A 24,755-nucleotide genomic window follows, 5' to 3' on the forward strand; every position below is an offset into this window, starting at 1 on the left:
AGCCATACAGTCTGTTAGAGCAAGCCTAACAGCTTGAACACGGAACTTGTGAACACGGAACTGCCAGTGTTGCCAGATTGGGCGGTTTTAAGTGCATTTTGGCGGATTTGAACATGTTTTGGGCTGGAAAACGTCAGCAGTATCTGGCAACACTGCTGATAACTTTGTTTATACTCTTGAATAGCTCTTCTTCATGAAGACAACCAGAAGTGTACCAACACGATGGGGCGTGTAGCGCCACCTGTGGCTCGGGTGCAGAATGTACCTCACACAATAGCTCGATTTCCTTGTGTGCATGTAGGATTGGATTTCTCTGGCACCCCTGCTGGGACCCTTAGCTCGATTACCGACAGCAGCTCGATTTGGATGTGCATGTAAACGCACTGACTCTCTCGCTCTCTTTCTCACTCACACACACACACACACACACACACACACACAAATTGCATAGATGTAAGATTATTAAGTTCTCTGTGTTATGACCATGCAGTAGGCTATTATAACATTGCTCATAATAAAGATGACTACTATTTTATCACAGGGGTAAACACTCACCAATTGCAAGATGCAGTCGATGGCCAAAACACTGTAGACGTGTCCACTGGTTCAGGCTCACAGCTTTGACGATGTTAGCGCCATTATCGGTGGTGATGCACACCTGTCGAGCTTCATTTAAGTCCCATGACATGAGAGCATCTTGCAGGCCTTGTGCGATGATCCCGCCAGTGTGATCCTCAGGAAGAAAGCTTGTCTGAAGGCACTTGCTTTTCAACTCCCAATTGTCTATAGTGGACCGTCAAACTGAGGTATGGCTCGCATGTTCTGCTGCTCCATATGTTGGCAGTTGTTGAGAGAGTTGTGGCCAGCTCTTCCCTCACTTTAATGTACAACTCAGCCAGAGCTTTCTCTGCAAAATATTTGCGACCCGGCAGATTATATCTTGGGTCAAGTGTGTTGATGAGCTTTCTGAACCCGGGCTTTTCAACCACACTAACCAGGGCCATGTCTTTCACGATGTGGTGGGCTATTGCAGACGCTATCTCCTTCTGTTTTTGACTGTTTTTGTCGTACGGTGTTGATCTGGAAATAGAAGAGGCCAGACTCAATTGCGTGAGTGCTGGTTGCGTCGGCATTTTCTTTGATATGGCACCGGCCGGAGGTGTCGCGCGGAGTTTCAAGCACTCTTCATTTTCTAGCGGGTGGGTTCTCAAATGATGATATAAATTTGATGTACTGCTACATTTTGAAGCAACGCTTTTGCGACATTTTTTGCATATCAGCGTTTTTTGTTCAACATCTTCCTTCTTGAACCCAAACCACCGCCAGATGATGGATCCTGTGCTGTTTTTCTTCGGAATTAATTCGTCCTCATCCATGTGTTACCGTTAGCACCTGCTGCCGCTACCTTTCTGCAGGGCAAGGACGTATGACGTTGCACGCACGACAGTATGTGACTGACGTATGTAACTGGGTGCGCTTGTTTTAATTCTCTGTGAGAGGGAGAGACGAGAAAAAGCGTGATAAGCCTGGAGTTAAATGTCCGCGACTAAAAGCAAATGTGTGACAACGTATAGACATTTTCTACATCGCACAGACTGCAAGCCTCGATATATTACCCAGCCCTAATATATATATATATATATATATATATATATATATATATATATATATGAGTGATTCCACGCTTATGGGTACTGAAATGGGGACATGAACTTATTTTTAAAAATTCACCTAAAACCATTTCTTTTTTTACCATCAGGTCACAAAACATGTAATCTTTAATGAATGATATGTTAAAAGATAACTTTAATTTTCTGAGATGTAATAAAAACATATTTATATGCCAAAGTCAGAACGTAACAGAAGTGTTGTGGACATATACAGTGGTGCTTGAAAGTTTGTGAACCCTTTAGAATTTTCTATATTTCTGCACAAATATGACCCAAAACATCCTCAGATTTTCACACAAGTCCTAAAAGTAGATAAAGAGAAACCAGTTAAACAAATTAGACAAAAATATGATACTTGGTCATTTATTTATTGAGGAAAATGATCCAATATTACATATCTGTGACTGGCAAAAGTATGTGAACCTCTAGGATTAGCAGTTAATTTGAAGGTGAAATTAGAGTCAGGTGTTTTCAATCAATTGGATGACAAATCAGGTGTGAGTGGGCACCCTGTTTTATTTAAAGAACCAGGATCTATCAAAGTCTGATCTTCACAACACATGTTTGTGGAAGTGTATCATGGCACGAACAAAGGAGATTTCTGAGGACCTCAGAAAAAGCGTTGTTGATGCTCATCAGGCTGGAAAAGGTTACAAAACCATCTCTAAAGAGTTTGGACTCCACCAATCCACAGTCAGACAGATTGTGTACAATGGAGGAAATTCAAGACCATTGTTACCCTCCCCAGGAGAGGTCGACCAACAAAGATCACTCCAAGAGCAAGGCGTGTAATAGTTGGCGAGGTCACAAAGGACCCCAGGGTAACTTCTAAGCAACTGAAGGCCTCTCTCACATTGGCTAATGTTAATGTTCATGAGTCCACCATCAGGAGAACACTGAACAACAATGGTGTGCATGACAGGGTTGCAAGGAGAAAGCCACTGCTCTCCAAAAAAACTTGCTGCTTGTCTGCAGTTTGCTAAAGATCACATGGACAAGCCAGAAGGCTATTGGAAAAATGTTTTGTGGATGGCTGAGCCCAAAATTGAACAATTTGGTTTAAATGAGAAGGGTTAAGTTTTGAGAAAGGAAAACACTGCATTCCAGCATAACAACCTTATCCCATCTGTGAAACATGGTGGTGGTAGTATCATGTTTTGGGCCTGTTTTGCTGCATCTGGGCCAGGACGGCTTGCCATCATTGATGGAGCAATGAATTCTGAATTATACCAGGGAATTCTAAAGGAAAATGTCAGGACATCTGTCCATGAACTGAATCTCAAGAGAAGGTGGGTCATGCAGCAAGACAACGACCCTAAGCACACAAGTCATTCTACCAAAGAATGGTTAAAGAAGAATAAAGTTCATGTTTTGGAATGGCCAAGTCAAAGTCCTGACCTTAATCCAATCGAAATGTTGTGGAAGGACCTGAAGCGAGCAGTTCATGTGAGGAAACCCACCAACATCCCAGAGTTGAAGCTGTTCTGTATGGAGGAATGGGCTAAAATTCCTCCAAGCTGGTGTGCAGGACTGATCAACAGACACCGGAAACATTTAGTTGCAGTTATTGCTGCACAAGGGGGTCACACCAGATACTGAAAGCAAAGGTTCACATACTTTTGCCACTCACAGATATGTAATATTGGATCATTTTCCTCAATAAATAAATGACCAAGTATAATATTTTTGTCTCATTTGTTTAACTGGGTTTTCTTTATCTACTTTTAGGACTTGTGTGAAAATCTGATGATGTTTTATGCCATATTTTTGCAAAAATATAGAAAATTCTAAAGGGTTCACAAACTTTTAAGCACCACTGTATATTCTCAATTTTAACAATGTAGAATTACTTTTTGGAACATAGGAAGGTGATGTTTTAGCAAATATAATTAATAAACATGTGTAGTAGAATAAACATACACATTCTTTCAATAAGATGAACATGGTATAGAGCTAGATTGTAATTAATTTGTAACAGACGCGAGATGGACAATCGTAACAGAAGTAATGTAACAGACATCATTTTGGAACTCATAGGCTTGACTTTGGCATATAAATATGTTTTTATTACATCTCAGAAAATTAAAGTTATCTTTTAACATATCATTCATTAAAGATTACATGTTTTGTGACCTGATGGTAAAAAAAAGAAATGGTTTTAGGTGAATAAGTTCATGTCCCCATTTCAGTACCCATAAGCGTGGAATCACTCATATATATTTTTTTTAAACAACGCTAAACTGAATGTGCTGTCAGTTGTTAAGTGACCGAAGGGAGCTCTGTTTCAGGGCTCTAGTCCCCCGGGTATTATCACCTTCAAAAAACGTAAGAGATTAATAGAAAACAACTGACTTGGATGTCATCTGGATGACATCTTTAATAATAAAGAGACAGAAACTGAAGTGAACGGCAAATTTAAAAAGAGCAGTGCAACAATCACCCCTCCTTGAACTGCCACCTTATTGTGGTGGAGGGGTTTGTGTGCTTGAATGATCCTAGGAGCTATGTTGTCGGGGGCATTATGCCCCTGTCAGGGTTTCCCAAGGCAGACAGGTCCTAGGTGACAGGCCAGACTAAGAGCAGTTCACCAAAACCCCTATGGAGAAAAATCCGAGGACCGTGACGTCGCCCGGGATGACGCAGCCGGGGCCCCACCCTGGAGCCAGGCCCGGGGTTGGGGCTCGTATGCGAGCGCTTGGTGGCCGGGCCTTTGCCCATGGGGCCCGGCCGGGCTCAGCCCGAAGAGCTGACGTGGGCCCGACCTCCTGTGGGTTCACCACCCACAGAGGTAGCAGTAGGGGACTGGTGCAATGTGGATTGGGTGGCAGTCGAAGGCAGGGGCCTCGACGACCTGATCCCCGGACACAGCGGCTGGCTGTTGGGACATGGAATGTCACTTCGCTGGGGGGGAAAGAGCCTGAGCTTGTGCGGGAGGTTGAGAGGTACCGGCTAGAGATAGTCGGGCTCACCTCCACGCACAGCTTGGGCTCTGGAACCCAGCTCCTCGAGAGGGGCTGGACTCTCCACTTCTCTGGAGTCGCCCGTGGTGAGCGGCGGCGGGCTGGTGTGGGCTTGCTTATAGCTCCCCAGCTCAGCCGCCATGTGTTGGAGTTTACCCCAGTGAACGAGAGGGTCGCCTCGCTGCGCCTTCGGATTGGGGAGAGGGCTCTTGCTGTTGTTTGTGCCTATGGCCCAAATAGCAGTATAGAGTATCCGGCCTTCTTGGAGTCCCTGGGAGAGGTACTGAGGAGTGCTCAGACTGGGGACTCCATTGTGTTACTGGGGGACTTCAATGCTCACGTGGGAGATGACAGTGACACCTGGAGGGGCGTGGTTGGGAGGAACGGCCTCCCCGATCTGAACCCGAGTGGTGTTTTGTTATTGGACTTCTGTGCTAGTCATGGTTTGTCCATAACGAACACCATGTTCGAGCATAGGGGTGTCCATAAGTGCACGTGGCACCAGGACACCTTAGGTCGGAGGTCAATGATAGACCTTGTAGTCGTTTCATCTGATCTCCGGCCCTATGTCTTGGACACTCGGGTGAAGAGAGGGGCTGAGCTGTCAACTGATCACCACCTGGTGGTGAGTTGGATCCGCTGGCGGAGGAGGAAGCTGGACAGACCTGGCAGGCCCAAACGTATGGTGAGGGTCTGCTGGGAACGTCTGGCCGAGCACTCTGTCGGGGAGGTCTTTAACTCCCACCTCCGGGAGAGCTTTTCCCAGCTTCCGAGGGAGGCGGGGGACATTGAGTCTGAGTGGACCATGTTCTCTACCTCCATTGTGGACGCAGCTGTTCGGAGCTGTGGCCGCAAGGTCTCCGGTGCCTGTCGTGGCGGCAATCCCCGAACCCGGTGGTGGACACCAGAAGTAAGGGATGCCGTCAAGCTGAAGAAGGAGTCCTATCGGGCCATGTTAACCTCCAGGACTCCCGAGGCAGCTGACGGGTATCGGCAGGCCAGGCGTGCTGCAGCTCGGGCAGTTGCGGAGGCAAAAACTCGGAACTGGGAGGAGTTCGGGGAGGCCATGGAGAAGGACTATCGGTCGGCCTCGAAGAAATTCTGGCAAACCGTCCGGCGCCTCAGGAGGGGGAAGCAGTACTCTGCCAACACTGTTTACAGTGCGGGTGGGGAGCTGTTGACCTCGACTGGGGACATTGTCGGGCGGTGGAAGGAATACTTTGAGGATCTCCTCAATCCCACCGTCATGTCTTCCACTGAGGAGACTGAGGCTGATGACTCAGAGGTGGACTCGTCCATTACCCAAGCCGAAGTCACTGAGGTGGTTTGCAAGCTCCTCGGTGGCAAGGCACCGGGGGTGGATGAGATCCGCCCTGAGTATCTCAAGTCTCTGGATGTTGTGGGGCTGTCTTGGTTGACACGCCTCTGCAACATCGCGTGGCGGTCAGGGACAGTGCCTCTGGAGTGGCAGACTGGGGTGGTGGTCCCTCTTTTTAAGAAAGGGGACCGGAGAGTGTGCCCCAATTATAGGGGAATCACACTTCTCAGCCTCCCAGGGAAGGTTTACTCCAGGGTACTGGAGAGGAGAATTCAACCAATAGTCGAACCTCGGATCCAGGAGGAACAATGCGGTTTTCGTCCTGGTCGCGGAACACTGGACCAGCTCTATACCCTTCATAGGGTGCTCGAGGGTTCATGGGAGTTTGCCCAACCAGTCCACATGTGCTTTGTGGATCTGGAGAAGGCATTCGACCGTGTCCCCCGTAGTATTCTGTGGGGGGTGCTTCGGGAGTATGGGGTTCGGGGCTCTTTGCTAAGGGCTGTCCGGTCCCTGTACGAACGGAGCAGGAGTCTGGTTCGCATTGCCGGCAGTAAGTCAGACCTGTTCCCAGTGCATGTTGGACTCCGGCAGGGCTGCCCTTTGTCACCGGTTCTGTTCATAATTTTTATGGACAGAATTTCTAGGCGCAGCCAGGGGCCAGAAGGAATCCTGTTTGGGAACCACAGGATTTCATCTCTGCTTTTTGCGGATGATGTTGTCCTGTTGGCTTCTTCAAACCAGGACCTTCAGCATGCACTGGGGCGGTTTGCAGTCGAGTGTGAAGCGGCTGGGATGAGAATCAGCACCTCCAAGTCCGAGGCCATGGTTCTCGACCGGAAAAGGGTGGCTTGCCCTCTCCAGGTTGGTGGAGAAGTTCTGCCTCAAGTGGAGGAGTTTAAGTATCTCGGGATCTTGTTCACGAGTGAGGGAAGGATGGAGCGTGAGATCGACAGGCGGATCGGTGCAGCCTCCGCAGTGATGCGGTCGCTTTACCGGTCCGTTGTGGTGAAGAAGGAGCTGAGCCAAAAGGCGAAGCTCTCAATTTACCGGTCGATCTACGTTCCGACTCTCACCTATGGTCATGAGCTTTGGGTAATGACCGAAAGGACAAGATCGCCGATACAAGCGGCCGAAATGAGTTTCCTTCGCAGGGTGGCTGGGCGCTCCCTTAGAGATAGGGTGAGAAGCACAGTCACTCGGGAGGAGCTCGGAGTAGAGCCGCTGCTGCTCCACATCGAGAGGAATCAGCTGAGGTGGCTCGGGCATCTTTTTCGGATGCCTCCTGGACGCCTCCCTGGGGAGGTGTTCCAGGCATGTCCCCCCGGGAGGAGGCCCCGGGGAAGACCCAGGACACGCTGGAGGGACTATGTCTCTCGGCTGGCCTGGGAACGCCTCGGTGTTCTTCCCGAGGAGCTGGCCAAGGTGTCTGGGGAAAGGGAAGTTTGGGCTTCCCTGCTTAGACTGCTGCCTCCGCGACCCGGTCCCGGATAAAGCGGAAGAAGACGAGACGAGACGAGACAGTGCAACAATCAGTGATAAAGATCTCATAACCTGTGAATGTGTGCGGGTGAGGATATGATATTTCTTGTAAAGTTAGATATAACCTCGCCAATATATCTATCTATGCCAATCTCTCTTAAAAAAATATAAGGCTCAGGATAACTGGACCGAGCCCCCGGTCTGTTCAATAGCTTGGATAGAAACAGACTCCGTTTTGTTGTTTACAATAAATTGGAAATTCCTCCCCCAAAGCCTCGAAATTGTGTCTCAGATAACCCCAGTTTTCCATTTTTCTCGCCTGTGGTTCACGGTGAAGGGCTTCAGCCTTTTTAATTGCACCCTCCTATTCTCTGCCTCATACCCTTCTATTCCCCTAAACTTTGAAACCACTGTTACAGAGGGAAAATGCGTTCCATTGAGCTCTAGCGCCGGGCCATTTCCAGGAAATAAGAGTTTGGGTCATGGCGACAGCGTGTGTATGTCGGCCTCGGTTCAGAGGTTTCAGTTTTGAAAACTGTAAGAGGTAAGAGTAGAATAATATAAAGTACACACACTTAGTATATTTTACTTCTGTGATTTTTTAAAAATTGTTCATTTTTTGGATTAAGCTTCATTTTTGCGGCTACTGCCTCATAGAGTAAATATAGCATATATATTTACTCTGTATGGACATGGGATCAGAAAACTATTTTATTTATAAGCAGGAGCCACATGGACCCATAGGGTAGACCCCGAAGCCGCCGCCAGGCGCCGCTAAAACCGCCATTTAGAATTTGAGCTGCCGCCAGCCAATAATTTTGTAAGCCAATTTGAGCCGCTATCTAATAAAATTTGGCTGAGCCACTAAGAATTGTGTACATCAAATAATGGGTTTATCCACATCATGAGCTACAAGAAAAGTGACACAAACATGATCAACTGTACACACTAGTAGTAACACAATAGAGACGTATAGGCATACACTGTAGAGATTTAGAACTGATATCACAGCACAGAGAGCCACCACAAGCTTGCCGTTGTGACTACCTGTCTGGCTTCCCGCCCCTCACACCGTTACCACGATACACTGGGGAACCCGGGAAACCACCCAGAGCATCAATCGACTCCGATATCGACGAGATGGCTGCATTCTTTGCCGCTGCTGAGGGAAAGTGTAAAGGTATTTTTTTTGTTTGTTTGTTTGTTTCACATACTTCGAGATTGATAAAAAAAAAAAGTACTCCACCACTCTACTTTCATCATAGTAAGATAGCTGCCAGTCCTTCACTGGTCATTGCTAGTGAGAGTAGATAGCTAGATGCCTTCCTCGAACAATCCAGATTAGCTTATTATTAGCATTGAACTACAATCTTGCTAGATTTATATTTACAATGAAGTAAGAGACCAGGGGACCTGTGGTAATTTGCTATTTATTCCCCCCATTTGTTTGATCCGTTCGCCCGGATATATGCCACACAGTGACGTCCAGTATCAGCCATTTGTAGCCATAAACATTTTGGTGGCTGCAGCAGCCATTAAGGTTTTGGCTGAGTCAGCTAGCCAGCCAATAATTTCATCAGCCAGCCATTATCCTGAAAACAAACGGCTTCGGGGTCTACCATAGGGTACCTATTTTTTTCACAATATCTTCCTTCATATTCATCATAAGTGCTACAGGGTGAGGTTTGTTTTGCCTGGCAACACTTGTTTATAGTTATTTATCTACTTGTTTGATCAGCGTTGGCAATAAAATCCCCTTCAGTTGTTTTGTGAAACTCAGTGTCGTCCCTGACGACAAAACATTGTGGTGGTGGTGGTGTGTGTGTGATGCGACATTTAAGTGCTCCATTTCTGTTCTGTGTGTGTGTGGATAACTGCTTTGAAAATATGTGATGGTTAAAGATTAGCGTGCTAGCATGGAAAACTTCAGCCGATGTATACAATGTAATGTAAAGGCTGGAAATTAATATATTATCAGATTTTACATATTTTAGTGATAAACTTAGCCTAGCAGACTAAGAACATTTCATAAATGTTGTTGGTTTTGAGTTGATGTATTATTTGAATATTTTATTTTAAATATATATTCGGTTGTGTACAACCCCGATTCCAAAAAAGTCGGGGCAAAGTACAAATTGTGAATAAAAACGGAATGCAATGATGTGGAAGTTTCAAAATTCCGTATTTTATTCAGAATAGAACATAGATGACATATCAAATGTTTAAACTGAGAAAATGCATCATTTAAAGAGAAAAATTAGGTGAATTTAAAGACCCACTGACAGTCATTTCGTATTAATTTGTAAACAAACAATATACGACTCCAAAGATAAATTCTGGTTTTAATTCTTGGTTTAGGGCGGCATGGTGGTGTAGTGGTTAGCGCTGTCGCCTCACAGCAAGAAGGTCTGGGTTCGAGCCCCGTGGCCGGCGAGGGCCTTTCTGTGTGGAGTTTGCATGTTCTCCCCGTGTCCGCGTGGGTTTCCTCCGGGTGCTCCGGTTTCCCCCACAGTCCAAAGACATGCAGGTTAGGTTAACTGGTGACTCTAAATTGAGCGTAGGTGTGAATGTGAGTGTGAATGGTTGTCTGTGTCTATGTGTCAGCCCTGTGATGACCTGGCGACTTGTCCAGGGTGTACCCCGCCTTTCGCCCGTAGTCAGCTGGGATAGGCTCCAGCTTGCCTGCGACCCTGTAGAAGGATAAAGCGGCTAGAGATAATGAGATGAGATGAATTCTTGGTTTAACTGTCCGTTTTAAACATCAGAAGTAATTTTAAATTTCGCGCAGGGAGATTGACCTGGATAAGAACTGGGCTCATTCAGAGATGCCGGAAGTGACGTCACATCAGTGTGTCGTTTTTGTTTACAAGTCACTATGTTGGTTCAGTTCTCACAAGTCTTGTGATCTTGAGCTGTGGTTTTGTTGTGATTTCCTTGCGTGAAAAAGTTAAATGGCGTCTAACCGAAAAGGGATTGTATGTGTGGCTTACGGGTGTTCTAACACCACGTCGGAAGGAGTGAAACTCCATTCCTTTCCTTGGAAAAAACACCCTGAAATAGCAAAAGAGTGGGAAAGAAACGTTTCCAAAACAGGTGCGAACTGGAAGTCAACAAAATGGTCACGTCTCTGTTCAGCACATTTCGAGGAGCACTGTTTCACTTTGTCGTCCAGAACTCGAAGAACGTTTGATCCAACTTATCCACTGGTGTTGGAGGAGTCAGCTGTGCCGACGTTGTTTGACAGGCCCGGGCCGAATCAATCTGTCAAAAGAGAAACAGATGACAGCAGACCCCCCGAAGGGGCGATCAAAAAGCGAAAGTCCGGTGGTGCCTTTGCCAAAAGAGAACGAGCCAGGGTACGTGGCTATGTGTTGTTATTCAATACATGTATGTTGTTTAAAATTTGTTGTAACGTCACAAATGCGTCTTATACCATTGCATATTACTTATCAATAGGCCAAAGCAGCTAATACCAGTAATGTACAACAACTGAAAGGCCAATACCTTGTTTCATATATTTCAGGGATGCAAACAGCACGCCTTTTGGCAGATGGCGCCTTTTTCACGGCTGAATCGCACAGATCCGAATTTTTTTTAGGGGGGGGGGCGTTGGAGTCTCATCTCATCTCATTATCTCTAGCCGCTTTATCCTTCTACAGGGTCGCAGGCAAGCTGGAGCCTATCCCAGCTGACTACGGGCGAAAGGCGGGGTACACCCTGGACAAGTCGCCAGGTCATCACAGGGCTGACACATAGACACAGGCAACCATTCACACTCACATTCACACCTACGGTCAATTTAGAGTCACCAGTTAACCTAACCTGCATGTCTTTGGACTGTGGGGGAAACCGGAGCACCCGGAGGAAACCCACGCGGACACGGGGAGAACATGCAAACTCCACACAGAAAGGCCCTCGCCGGCCCCGGGGCTCGAACCCAGGACCTTCTTGCCGTGAGGCGACAGCGCTAACCACTACACCACCGTGCCGCCTAGTTAGGATAATATACATGATATATGTGTGGAGTGATAGATATAAGATGTCATCCGGCATGTTTTGAAAGTTTGTGAACCCTTTAGAGTTTTTGATATTTCTGCATAAATATGACCTAAACTTCTGGTAGCTACTGTATCTAACATGATCTAACAGGAGCTTAGACATGATGTTTTTTGGAGTGGGACCAATAGTGTGACGTGACCAGGACCATATGTTTAAGACATTATGCTGTTTAAACAGAATCTTTAATAGACGTGAAAGCAGACAATCTCGATAGCTTCCCCGCTTCATGTTTTGTTTTCATGCAATCCAGAACGACATACACTGATGTGACGTCACTCGCCCTAGCGGCAAAAACGGGCAAATGGCTCATGGCGCTTGTAGAAGCCGGGGCAAAAAACACAAAATCGGCTCTGAAATTCTTGATTTTCTACAAAGACGACCCCTTATTCAAGTTGAGTTTTGGATATTTTATTTCACAATACAGCAATAAAACAATAAATACACATTACGTGATGTAAAAAGTTGTGTCAGTGGGTCTTTAAATTTCATGACAACAACACATCTCAAAAAAGTTGGGACAAGGCCATGTTTACCACTGTGAGACGTAGAGCTGGGCGGTATGACCAAAATTCTATATCGCAGTATTTTTCAGAATTATTCCGGTTTCACGGTATTTGACGGTATTTTTATTTTTTTTTTTACATGAGTCGGTGTTGACCACATTTTCCACTGATTGAGAGAAGATTTACTGCATATTGGCTAAGAATAGCCTATTCCATGGTCATGACTATTGTGCATACACTACTGTTCAAAAGTTTGGGGTCACCCAGACAATTTTGTGTTTTCCATGAAAAGTCACACTTTTATTTACCACCATAAGTTGTAAAATGAATAGAAAATATAGTCAAGACATTTTTCGGGCCATTTTGAGCATTTAATCGACCCCACAAATGTGATGCTCCAGAAACTCAATCTGCTCAAAGGAAGGTCAGTTTTATAGCTTCTCTAAAGAGCTCAACTGTTTTCAGCTGCGCTAACATGATTGTACAAGGGTTTTCTAATCATCCATTAGCCTTCTGAGGCAATGAGCAAACACATTGTACCATTAGAACACTGGAGTGAGAGTTGCTGGAAATGGGCCTCTATACACCTATGGAGATATTGCACCAAAAACCACACATTTGCAGCTAGAATAGTCATTTACCACATTAGCAATGTATAGAGTGCATTTCTGATTAGTTTAAAGTGATCTTCGTTGAAAAGAACAGTGCTTTTCTTTCAAAAATAAGGACATTTCAAAGTGACCCCAAACTTTTGAACGGTAGTGTAAGTATTAAAGGATAAGGCAACTTTTGTACAGTGTGTGTAATAGGAGAAAAACATATATACGTAATCAATTCCGTTAATTATTTCCATTATATATCGAACATGAAAAAATATTTTTAACTTTGAAATCATGAATTGACACAGAGGAGCCGAAGTTGGAGGAGTCAGCCATTTTGAGATTGTGGGCAACTATAAACCAATCAGAATCTTTCGTTAATGCGCCTCCCTCTGATCTGTGACGTCACTGGGCCCATGAAAACAGTGTTTACAAGCAGATCACTGTGATGACAGTAAGGAGTCCCGGCGGGTGGCTTGTATTCGATTCGTTTATATCCCGACCTTGTCAGCTGTCAGATTTATGTTCATGGACCCAGGGCTCGAAATTAACTTTTTTTCTTTGTGGCCCCAGTGGTCCCGAATTCTGTGTTGTATTGTCCCGAATGGAAGCAATAGTGTCCCCATTTTTTTCCTCTCTGAAATAACCAGTGGTTAATATTATCATATGAAGTTACTATTATGTTTGTAACTATGCGATTTTGAACCCTTTATATCATTTTTACAATAAGTCACAAAACACAAGCGACACATGTCCTATACATCATCTACTTCAAAATTACAGTTATTGCATTTTCAGTTTATTAAACTTTGGCGATCTCACTGTATGAATAGATACCCGTTTATTTAAAGGGGCCAACTAGCTCATTCAGAAAATGTTTCAACTCCCTACATCTGCAGTACACTTTAGCTGAAAATAAGACCCCTTTTATGTTCATTTCATCTACTTATACCTTGAATATCTGTTGGCACTTATAAGGCCAACTTATCATTTTCACCATTACCGTTATCCATTTTTATGAACTTTCCGTTATCCATTTTATGAACTTTCGCTGCCGGGTGCAAATGTTAGCAACATCAGCATAGTGGCAGGTCCGAGCCTAGTTGTGCTGCTGACTGTCTAAACTTTCTGAACTAGAAAGACACCAAGAAAACTCACTCATTCTGTTGAACGCTATCTTCCGTCAATATCATCCACATCATTCCTGTTGTATTTTATAACGTGTCTAACAGTGTTCATTCAGTTCATTCAGTTGCTAGCGTTGCCTGCAGACCAGGCGATGACGCTTTGGATCCTGAAGATCCCGGAGACGTTATGTCTGGGCTTTCAGTTTCTTCCCCGCGGTCGGTCCGCTTCAACCACTTAAGCATTTTTGTTCTGGCGAGAGTCGGCGCAGCGTGTGCGGTAGCAATTCCATTCCAAGTCCATATAATGCGGACTCCGGCCGAAGATTCTAGAACAGAATGCGCTGCTCTGTAGCCTACGGATGCAGGTGCATCGAAAGTGTAGCTACTATGTATTTTTCGCTGTTAACGTTTTAAAATTAAAATTGACAAATTAGGTGAATGTCTACGTATGTGTTACGGCTTTGTAAATAATATTAATGTAGAACTTTTTTTCTAGATCTATTTTTTTCCATTGTCCCGGGATTGTCCCAGATATGATAATTTTGTGTCCCGATGACATTTTTTATGGTCCTCGGGACACCGTTAGTTTCGAGCGCTGCATGGACCCGGTAAGCTGGTAAATAATATTTATTTATTTTTTTCTTTACCAAATTCTAACAGAAAACGAGAGCGCCCGAAAGGGAAAACCGAGCCGAGCCGCTTCGCGCATGCGCAGTAGGCTTGGTAGGACAAATCCAAATAGGAGTCATTCAGGATTCAGCCATGTTTTTGCTCCGTGTTTTTACTCAACCAAAGTTCTACAGTATTATGAGCTTTAAGTTGCATAAATAAAACCATTTGGTGAAACTTTGAAGAAGCGATTGTACTGGTTTTTTACCTTATTACCATGAAGCACTGAAGAGTTCTTTTCAGTGGTGGGCCGCATGACGTCACGCAGTAGATCAATATGGCGGAACGCATCTTCGCTGAGCTCAGCGCAAGCCCATATTATTAAAAGTTAAAAGATACTGTTATGCAGTCTGTTCTTTCTCTATAAATTCCATGATCGATTACTTTATATATTTATCTATCTATTTGTGGTGATTTTGTACAAAAGTTGCCTTTTCCTTTAATAGCCTACAGGTTTGCATGGCCCCATAAAGTGCTACAGTTTTCAAGGGGCACTATGAAAGGAGGGAATCGCATGCATCGCATGAAGCAGTCAAACGTTTACATTTATCTCTAAATATCTTAATATAATTTACATATCTAATACAAGATTTCCAACAGATTTGTCAGTATAAAGTAAACAATAATATTCTAATGTAGCCTTCCTATGGAGAAGGAAAGAAAGGAGCCTCATAGATCTCCTGACTAATCAGTTTTCAGAGGTTGGAACTAAAGTAGCGAAGGAATCACATGGCATTGTATTGCAGTGAAAATGCAGAATCTTTTATTTAACACATTTTCAAACAACGGGCGGCACGGTGGTGTAGTGGTTAGCGCTGTCGCCTCACAGCAAGAAGGTCCGGGTTCGAGCCCCGTGGCCGGCGAGGGCCTTTCTGTGTGGAGTTTGCATGTTCTCCCCGTGTCCGCGTGGGTTTCCTCCGGGTGCTCCGGTTTCCCCCACAGTCCAAAGACATGCAGGTTAGGTTAACTGGTGACTCTAAATTGAGCGTAGGTGTGAATGTGAGTGTGAATGGTTGTCTGTGTCTATGTGTCAGCCCTGTGATGACCTGGCGACTTGTCCAGGGTGTACCCCGCCTTTCGCCCGTAGTCAGCTGGGATAGGCTCCAGCTTGCCTGCGACCCTGTAGAACAGGATAAAGCGGCTAGAGATGATGAGATGAGATGAGATTTTCAAACAACTTCAAAACTATAGGCTAATTTTTAGAACTTCTGTAAACCAGCTACACTCAATGTTATCTATCAGGTTTTTTTTTTGTTTTGTTTTAGAAAACTTTACTGTACCTTCCTTCATTTACAACATATTTAAACAAACGAGGTATTTAGACATAAAGTAGCCAGCAACCCTAAAGTAAAGTTACTTGTCAATGGTTGTATTGCACTGAGGAAGTCCCAAATATCTTACCCTCAACAAATAAATAATAGCAATCATAATTAGCAAAATGTGCAACTTACAGCAAAAATATTATTGCTTCAAGCCCAGGTACATTACCCAGTATTCAAGTGCAACTTGTAATTGCTATGAACATGAAAAACTGCAACTGCATTAATAATGCCATTACACAATACCTACAGTCGGTGCACACAGGTAGATAAAGATTGATTCAAGTATTGAAAAATAACCAGTGCAACTTGGCTTGCAGTATTACCAGTATAGAAACACTATTCACACACGAACATAATGAACAAGGCACTAAGTAGGCTAAATCTCAGACATCACAAATTTTTGGCAAGGAAAACCAGACGGTCAACAGTATCTGGTTTGAGTGCTGCCCTGTGGCACGTGACAGTGTTCCCACCAGTGCTGAAAGCTCTCTCCGATGGGGAACTGGTAGCAGGGATGCATAGATATCGTCGGGCTAGGTTGGCAACTCGGGGGAAATTCACTTGGTAGCGTTTCCACCACTCCAAAGGGTCTGCATGACTGTCAACTTCTGTAGTGTTGAGGTACGTTCTCAGCTCCATTCTGATGCTTTCTTCATCTGACCGTCTAATGCTGTGTTCACACTTATACCAGTACGATAGTGGTATAACTGTATCGATACAAAGTATACCGGTACAGTTTAGTGCATCTGTCCACACTAGCGAGAAATGTTTGCGGTTTTCTTTCACGTTAGTTGAAATACGCGTGCGCGAAATGTTTCCGTGGTTACCGAGTAACTTCCTTCCGAGAATATATGGCATCCGTTATTTCGAGATCTCGAGAAAACAAAATTATTTCATGATCTCAGCTGGATCACTGCATCTCCGTCGGTAGAGACGAAGCCGGGCCAGTCTTCTGCGGAGGTGCCGCGGACTAATTTTGAAATGATCCCTTATTAAAAGACTTGACGCAATCTCTCCCTGTGTCAACCCCTGATCAAAATATTGCCTTATTAGGTGATCGATTATTCCAGACATTCTAATGACCAAAGTTGCGTCTATACAGAATGAGAAATAGCCCCAAAGTCAGCATATCGCAAGTCTCTTGGCGCACCTGAATGAACCATTTCTCAGCTGTTTACTCGAGATCACGGAATAACGGTTTTGTTTTCTCGAGATCTCGAATTAATTGTGTTGTTTTCTCGAGATCTCGAAATAACGGTTTTGTTTTCTCGAGATCTCGAATTAATTGTGTTGTTTTCTCGAGATCCTGAATTAATTATGTCGTTATCTCGGGATAACAAGGTGAATAAAAAAAAGGATTATATGAAGGGCCTCTCGCGGCTTCCGTACGGATGAAACAACGTGTGCGCGCTTTTTGTTGTCAATGTACAGTCTGTATTTCTGGTGGTCATTTATTCAGTCGAATCGTATAAAACGCGCGAGGCAGTTGAGAAAGAAAGAAAGAAACGAATCTCTGTTCTTCACTATTTTATTCAGCGAAGACATCGATTGAGGTGTGTGACTTTGCGCATGCGCATTATATTTGTATCGATACAGAGCCGCTTCATCTGTCCACACTACAGCGAAGCGCTACTGTACCGGTACGAAACCCATACATTTGTGGGTTTCGTACCGATACAGTTATACCGCTACAGTACCGGTATAGTTGCTAGTGTGGACAGGTGTTGCGGTACGAAAGTAGTTTCGTATCGGTACAAAATCCCTAGTGTGGACAGGGTATAACACTGCTGGAGCCCATGCTGCTCATGCTGGGCTTTTTAAAAAAGCTGGACAAAGTTTTTTTTTTTTCTTTTTTCCTCAGGAGGAGGGACAGGCTCTGATGCTGCACCAGTTGCCATGCCAGTGCTGTCTTCATCTTGTAGAGACTTAATTTCGTCAACTGCTCTGGATATAATCTGTTCCACCTTTTCGTTCTTTATGTATGTTGTTCTGAATCGAGGCTCAAGAAGAGACGTGATATCTAGGAGGTCATCAAAGACGGGTTCTGAATATTTCTCATTCAAGTAGGTTAGAACGTTTTTCTTTACATCGTTGGTCAGTTGCGTGTCATTCTCCTCTGCAACAAGAATGCTTGTGTTGAAGAGACGGAGCACAGGCTTGAGGTAGGAGACACTGACATAGTGCTCTCCTGACAAGGCATGTGTGAACTCCTGGAGTGGGCTCAACACCTTGTTCAAAGACTCCAGCACATCAGCATCCTGCCAGCTGAGCACCGAGTGCCTACATTTTCTGTCTTCTTTTAGAACCTGACTAACGGCCCTCTCCTGTTCAAGCATTCTCTCTATCATCTTTTGTCGCGACCCCCACCTGGTAGGCGTCTCAGCCGTGAGCATATGCTTTGGCAGGCCCATTTCATCCTGAAGTATACCCAGGTCCCTCCGTTTCTTCCAGGAGCAGAAGAACTTGGACACAATTTTTTTGCAGACACCTACTGCTCGATGTATGCGATCATCTGTCGTACCTGTCTCTGCAAAAACATCAAACAATTCTATTAGTAATCATTTTTATAAATTTTATAAATCCAAATAATGATTGCAATAGATCAATTTATGGATAGTCTTAAAGGATCTCATTTATACACTCAAATACAAATAATTTCCACAAACCCACTTAAAGTAAATTAAATATCACATTATGTAATGCAGGGCGGCACAGTGGTATAGTGGTTAGCGCTGTCGCCTCACAGCAAGAAGGTCCGGGTTCGAGCCCCAGGGCCGGCGAGGGCCTTTCTGTGTGGAGTTTGCATGTTCTCCCCGTGTCCGCGTGGGTTTCCTCCGGGTGCTCCGGTTTCCCCCACAGTCCAAAGACATGCAGGTTAGGTTAACTGGTGACTCTAAGGCCCTGTCCACACGGCAACGGATTCAGGTGAATCCGATACAATTGTTTATCGTTTCGGCCTGGCGTCCACACGGCACCGGCGTTTTGGGTGCCCCAAAATGCAATCTTTTGAGAACGGGTTCCAGAGTGGAAAGATCTGGCAACGTTGCCATTGCGAAGTCGTCTGGATGAGTAGAACAGATTTGTTTACGATGACGTCACAACCACATGTGCTTCACGCCGGGTAGAAGTGTAACGAACTCGATGCGAGTTGTCAACAAATCCTATAACTTGGTTCATGAAACGCGCTTGCAAAATATTTTCACTGTGAATATTTATTGTGTAATGGTGCAAAGTGAGAGAGAGAGAGAGAGAGAGAGAGAGACTCTGCCCTTAGGGCAGAGTCAATCCCGCCAGCAAAAATAGGGAAAAAAAACGAGCGATCTCACCTCTTCAGATGTTGGTTTAAGTCCTACAATACGTTCCTCAAAAAGGGTGTAGAAAAACAAATTAATCCATCAACGTGTAGCATTCAATTTATTCTGGACCATTAAAGACGCCGCCTTCCGCGTAGAATCATACGTCATCCTCGCCGCCATATTGGATGGGTCAAAGCGGAGAATAAAGATGCCTCATTCATGTGCTGCGTTTAACTGTACCAACAGGTTTGCCGTCCAAACGAGATCACATGGGATTACCTTTCACAGGTGAGACTGGAAAAATACTTTTCATTGTATTTGGTCATTATAATGTAATTTTACGAACAGATTTTTCTGACTTTGTGGCTAATATGAAGTCTCGCGCATAATAGTTTATGCGCATGTGTCCTTACTTCTTCTATTGTTCTAGTGTCTCCGAAGGGACCGTCTTACAGCGCCCCTAGAGGTGTGGCATGTGTATTGCATCGTTTTCAGCAAGCGTTGCGTTGCCATATGGACCTGATATTTTACTGATTGTTGCCCATTTGGACGCGATATTTTTTTAAATAACATCTCGTTGCCGTTGTCGTGTGGATATAGCCTAAATTGACCGTAGGTGTGAATGTGAGTGTGAATGGTTGTCTGTGTCTATGTGTCGGCCCTGTGATGACCTGGCGACTTGTCCAGGGTGTACCCCGCCTTTCGCCCGTAGTCAGCTGGGATAGGCTCCAGCTTGCCTGTGACCCTGTAGAAGCATAAAGCAGCTAGAGATAATGAGATGAGATGAGATTATGTAATGCATAAATGGAAACACTGACTAATAAGAGATGGTTAAAAACAATGACACAGGTATTTATACTGTTCTTATTAATAGTCTGTGTTTTACCATTACTTAAAGTATTTAATTTAAGTAACTATTACACACCTATAGCTGTGTGAAGCCTGTGTCCAAAGCACTGCAGCCTTGTCCAATTGTTAATCTTCACAGCCTTCTTGATGTTAGCCCCACTGTCCGTTGTGATGGCCACTTGCCTGTGCTCTGCAAGCCCCCAGGCATCAAGAGCCTCCCGCAAGCCTGCAGCAAGCAATTCACCTGTGTGATCGTCTGGGAAGTAACTTGTTTGCAGGCAGTAACTCTTCAGTTGCCAGTCTTCGTTTATGTAACGAATTGTCAAGCTCAGATAGGGTTCCATTGTGCTACTTGACCACAAATCAGCAGTCGTTGAATAGTGGGGGACTGTAGCCACCTCTGCCTGTATCTTCCCTCTGTGTTCGTTGTACAATTTGGGGATCGCTATTTCACTAAAATATTTCCGACTTGGAATGTCATATCTCGAATCAAGCATCTTTATCATGCCCCTGAATCCAACCATCTCAACTGTGCTGATGGGCACCATGCCTTTGGCTATATGAGTGGTTATAGACTTTGTCATTTCGATCCATCGCTTGCTTTTTCTGTCGTATGGAGTGCCTTTAGCAAACACTTCAAAAAGTGATGTCTGACTCGCCTGTCCTTTAGCTTTGTCGGTTTTTCCTGATGGTGTGGAAGATGCCGATTTTAGTTTCATGCCTTCTTGGTACTCCAATGCATGTTTGCGGCTTAGGTGGTGCAGCAAATTGCTCGTGTTACCACCTCCGGCGACAACTTTAGCTCGACAGCATTTGCAGTAAATGTCTGTTTGGTCCACGTCCGACCTTTTAAATCCGAAGTACCTCCAGATGACAGACACAGCTCCTTTTTTCGGCAAAAGTTCTTCAGGGTTAGCATCTTCTACTTCAAAGTCTGATACAACTTCTGGTTCAGAACTTCCACTGTCCATTTTCACCACACTCTGTTCCATGCATGTTTAGCGGTGCTGCAATGAAAAACATCCCCTGTGAAACAATTTACCAGACTTGCGTTCCGGATATGTTTAGGCTATTTAAAGGAACAGTCCACCGTACTTCCATAATGAAATATGCTCTTATCTGAATTGAGACGAGCTGCTCCGTACCTCTCCGAGCATTGCGCGACCTCCCAGTCAGTCAGACGCAGTCAGACGCGCTGTCACTCCTGTTAGCAATGTAGCTAGGCTCAGTATGGCCAATGGTATTTTTTGGGGCTGTAGTTAGATGCGACCAAACTCTTCCGCGTTTTTCCTGTTTACATAGGTTTATATGACCAGTGATATGAAACAAGTTCAGTTACACAAATTGAAACGTGGCGATTTTCTATGCTATGGAAAGTCCGCACTATAATGACAGGTGTACTAACACCTTCTGCGCGCTTCGGCAGCGCATTGATACGGAGGTCAGATATCAATGCGCTGCCGAAGCGCGCAGAAGGTGTTAGTACGCCTGTCATTATAGTGCGGACTTTCCATAGCATAGAAAATCGCCACGTTTCAATTTGTGTAACTGAACTTGTTTCATATCACTGGTATATTATAATAAGAATAGGATATTTGAGTTTGCTTAGATGTCATTTTTATAGTGTATAAGAGGAACTGATTAAATAAAAAATGTTATACTTTTTAAAAAATGTTTAAACCATTATAACCATATAATAATTTTGATATAAAACAAAAATAGTTCAGTTCTCTACATGGGCATCCAATGACGTTTTTAAATTACTTTTAATTACTAAATCTTTTCCAAGCTACACTCAGGGAGATTTGAATGTATGAAGGTTGAACATTAATCTCTCCTACTGTACATGTACGATTACATATTGAGCGGTGTTATAATTGACCTACACGATGTTACAATTCATGACCAAATATGCAATGTAAGCAGTACATCTCTGTACCTTAATTTTAATTGGGGCAGCGTGCTCCCTGCCCCAGTTTACCTCTATAGAGTTACTACTGAAAACCAAAAATACGAACTGCACCAAGCAAAGAGGACAGTTAACGACAGGATTGCCAGTTTATGCCATAGTAGGCTTGTTTTAAAGCACTCTCCAGCTACCAAGATATTGTTTTGTTGTTGTTTTTTAAATTCTATCCACATTCACTAGATATGAGCAATCACCACTCTGATTGGCTACTCTACTACTCAGCTATCAGCTCGTATACCGTGAGTAGAGAAAAACAAAATGGCGGAGTGTGTTATTGAACCAACCGAGGACTTGAAAACAAAACCCCCAAAAAATACAGCAAAAAACCCTGCAACAAAATATGGAATGGAAGAATTTGATGGTAAGAACATACAGTTGTGTTCAAAATAATAGCAGTCCAACATGACTAACCAGATCAATCACTGCTTTTGGTAGAAATTATATTACTACATGGCAAATAATTTACCAGTAGGTGTAGTAAAGTCGTAGAAAACCAACAGACCCAACATTCATGATATGCACGTTCCCTAGTCTGTGTAATTGAATAATTAAGTGAAAGGGGCGTGTTCAAAATAATAGCAGTGTGGAGTTCAATTAGTGAGGTCATTCAGTCTGTGAAAAAACAGGTGTCAGTCGGGTGGCACTAATTTAAGGATGAAGCCAGCACATGTTGTACGTCCATTTCTCTCTGAAAACCTGAGAAAAATGGGTCGTTCCAGACATTGTTCAGAAGAACAGCGTGTTTTGATTAAAACGTTGATTGGAGAGGGGAAAACGCATAAAGACGTGCAGAAAATGATAGGCTGCTGGGCTAAAATGATCTCCAATGCTTTAAAATGGACAGCAAAACCAGAGAGACGTGGAAGAAAATGGAAGACTACCATTCGAATGGATCGAAGAATAGCCAGAATGGCAAAGACTCAGCCAATGATCAGCTCCAGGGTGATGAAAGCAGGGCTTTGAACCAGAATTTTTTTCCTATCGGTTCGTTCCGAACAGAAACGGAATTTTAACGTTTCCGGTTTGGGGTTCCACCATTAAATAGACGTTCCCGAACCGGTTAGAACAAAAAAATTTCGTTCCCGGAACGGTTAATTACGTTCCCTGTCAGCTGTTTAACAAATGGCTATAAAATTATGTCTCTGTCTCATCCAGCTTAAGCCAAATGTAGGCTAATTCTATTACAACCTTCATTAAATAAGACAAGAAATAATTCAAAACTATTATTATTTCAAATGTTGGCGATTTGGATTCTCAATATGTCTTCCCATCTACACAAACAGAAAAAGTGCCAAAAATGAAAGATAATTCGTTTAGTGTGTTACCAAAGGCTAGTCAGGCCCTATAGAGGGCTACCGCATGACGTCACCGCGCCGCGAGATTTCGGTAGTCGCCATATTGGAAGACCAAGTACACATCTATGCAAGTACATACATTCATAAAACAAACTACACCTGAAATGTAGCCAGGGCCGGTTCTGCCCTAATCTGGACCCGGGTGCAACATCGCGCAAACCCCCCCCCCCCCCCCCCCCCCCCCCCAAAAAAAAAAAAAACACCAGTTTAAATCAGGACAACCATCACATAACTATAAACATTTTATATCAACTATTTTAACTAAATGGGCTATAATAAATAAGCCTGCAGGCAGCCACGGCGGGCTGCCTCAGAAAAGTAACCATTTGTCCTACCTTAAAACTCGTTTTGCATTTTCTGCCTCCTTTTTCGTATTTTCGACCCTCTGTTTATTTTCTTTCCTTTTCTGAAAACCCGATTTGTGTCCAGACATTTTGTTCTGCTACCAACGAACTAACTCGTCAGGTCTCGTCTCTCGAGCCCGCGATGATTCCCGTGGGAAGGGCAACAACTGATACATTTTTACAAACAGCCAATAGGGAGGTTGCATCGTTCAGGCTCTTCTTTGCTCAGACACTCAGTAATGGAGACGTGATAGTAGTCCACCTTCCCGCCCTCTCCATTCAGTCAGCGAACGTCACACAGGAAGTGAACCCCAGCGGGTCATCGAAACTTGCGCAGGAGAAGAATGGCTTTTTTATTTGTAGGCTACGGAAACTTTGAGGAACGAAATAAAAACCGGTATTAACCGGTTACCATTATTTTTAATAAGCGTTTCTGTTCCGGAACATAAAAAATAATAAAGTTTCTGGTTTCGTTTCTGTTCCATGTGAAATAGAAAAAGTTCCCGGTTTTCGTTTTCGTTCCTTGAACCGGTTCAAAGCCCTGGATGAAAGACAGTCTAAAGTTACCTGTGAGTACTGTGACGATTAGAAGACGCCTGTGTGAAGCTAATCTATCGGCAAGAAGCCCCCGCAAAGTCCGACTGTTAAAAAAAAGACGTGCTGAAGAGGATACAATTTGCCAAAGAACACATCGACTGGCCTAAAGAGAAATGGAAAAACATTTTGTGGACTGATGAAAGTAAGATTGTTCTTTCTGGGTCCAAGGGCCGCAGACAGTTTTTCAGACGACCCCCAGACAGTGAATTCAAGCCACAGTCCACTCTGAAGACAGTGAAGCATGGTGGTGCAAGCATCATGATATGGGGATGTTTCTCTTACTGTGGTGTCGGGCCTATTTACCGCATACCAGGGATCATGGACCAGTTTGCATATATCAAAATACTTGAGGAGGTCATGTTGCCTTATGCTGAAGAGGAAATGCCCTTGAAATGGGTGTTTCAACAAGACAACGACCCCAAACACACCAGTAAGCGAGCAGCATCAGGGTTCCAGACCAACAAAATTAAAGTCATGGAGTGGCCAGCCCAATCCCCGGACCTTAATCCGATAGAAAACTTGTGGGGTGACATCAAAAATGCTGTTTCTGAGGCAAAGCCAAGAAATGCAGAGGAATTGTGGAATGTTGTCAAATCATCCTGGGCTGGAATACCTGTTCACAGGTGCCAGAAGTTG

At 44.2% G+C, this 24,755-nt stretch overlaps 1 protein-coding gene across 2 annotated transcripts in view; it reads left to right on the forward strand.

Moving 5' to 3' along the window:
• The window catches only part of sun2 (Sad1 and UNC84 domain containing 2), a 90,298-nt gene that overhangs the window by 34,575 nt on the left and 30,968 nt on the right, over window positions 1-24,755 (forward strand). Inside the window, exon 2 of one of the 2 annotated variants that reach the window (XM_060911996.1) lies at window positions 19,252-19,293. The exons of the other annotated variant lie outside the window; for it this stretch is intronic. Within the exon in view, the coding sequence (XP_060767979.1) occupies window positions 19,252-19,293 (42 nt within the window). The remainder of the gene's footprint in view (window positions 1-19,251; window positions 19,294-24,755) is intronic. 2 annotated transcript variants of the gene reach the window in all.

This window comes from Neoarius graeffei, chromosome 27 (genome assembly GCF_027579695.1).
Source record: "Neoarius graeffei isolate fNeoGra1 chromosome 27, fNeoGra1.pri, whole genome shotgun sequence".
NCBI lineage: Eukaryota > Metazoa > Chordata > Actinopteri > Siluriformes > Ariidae > Neoarius > Neoarius graeffei.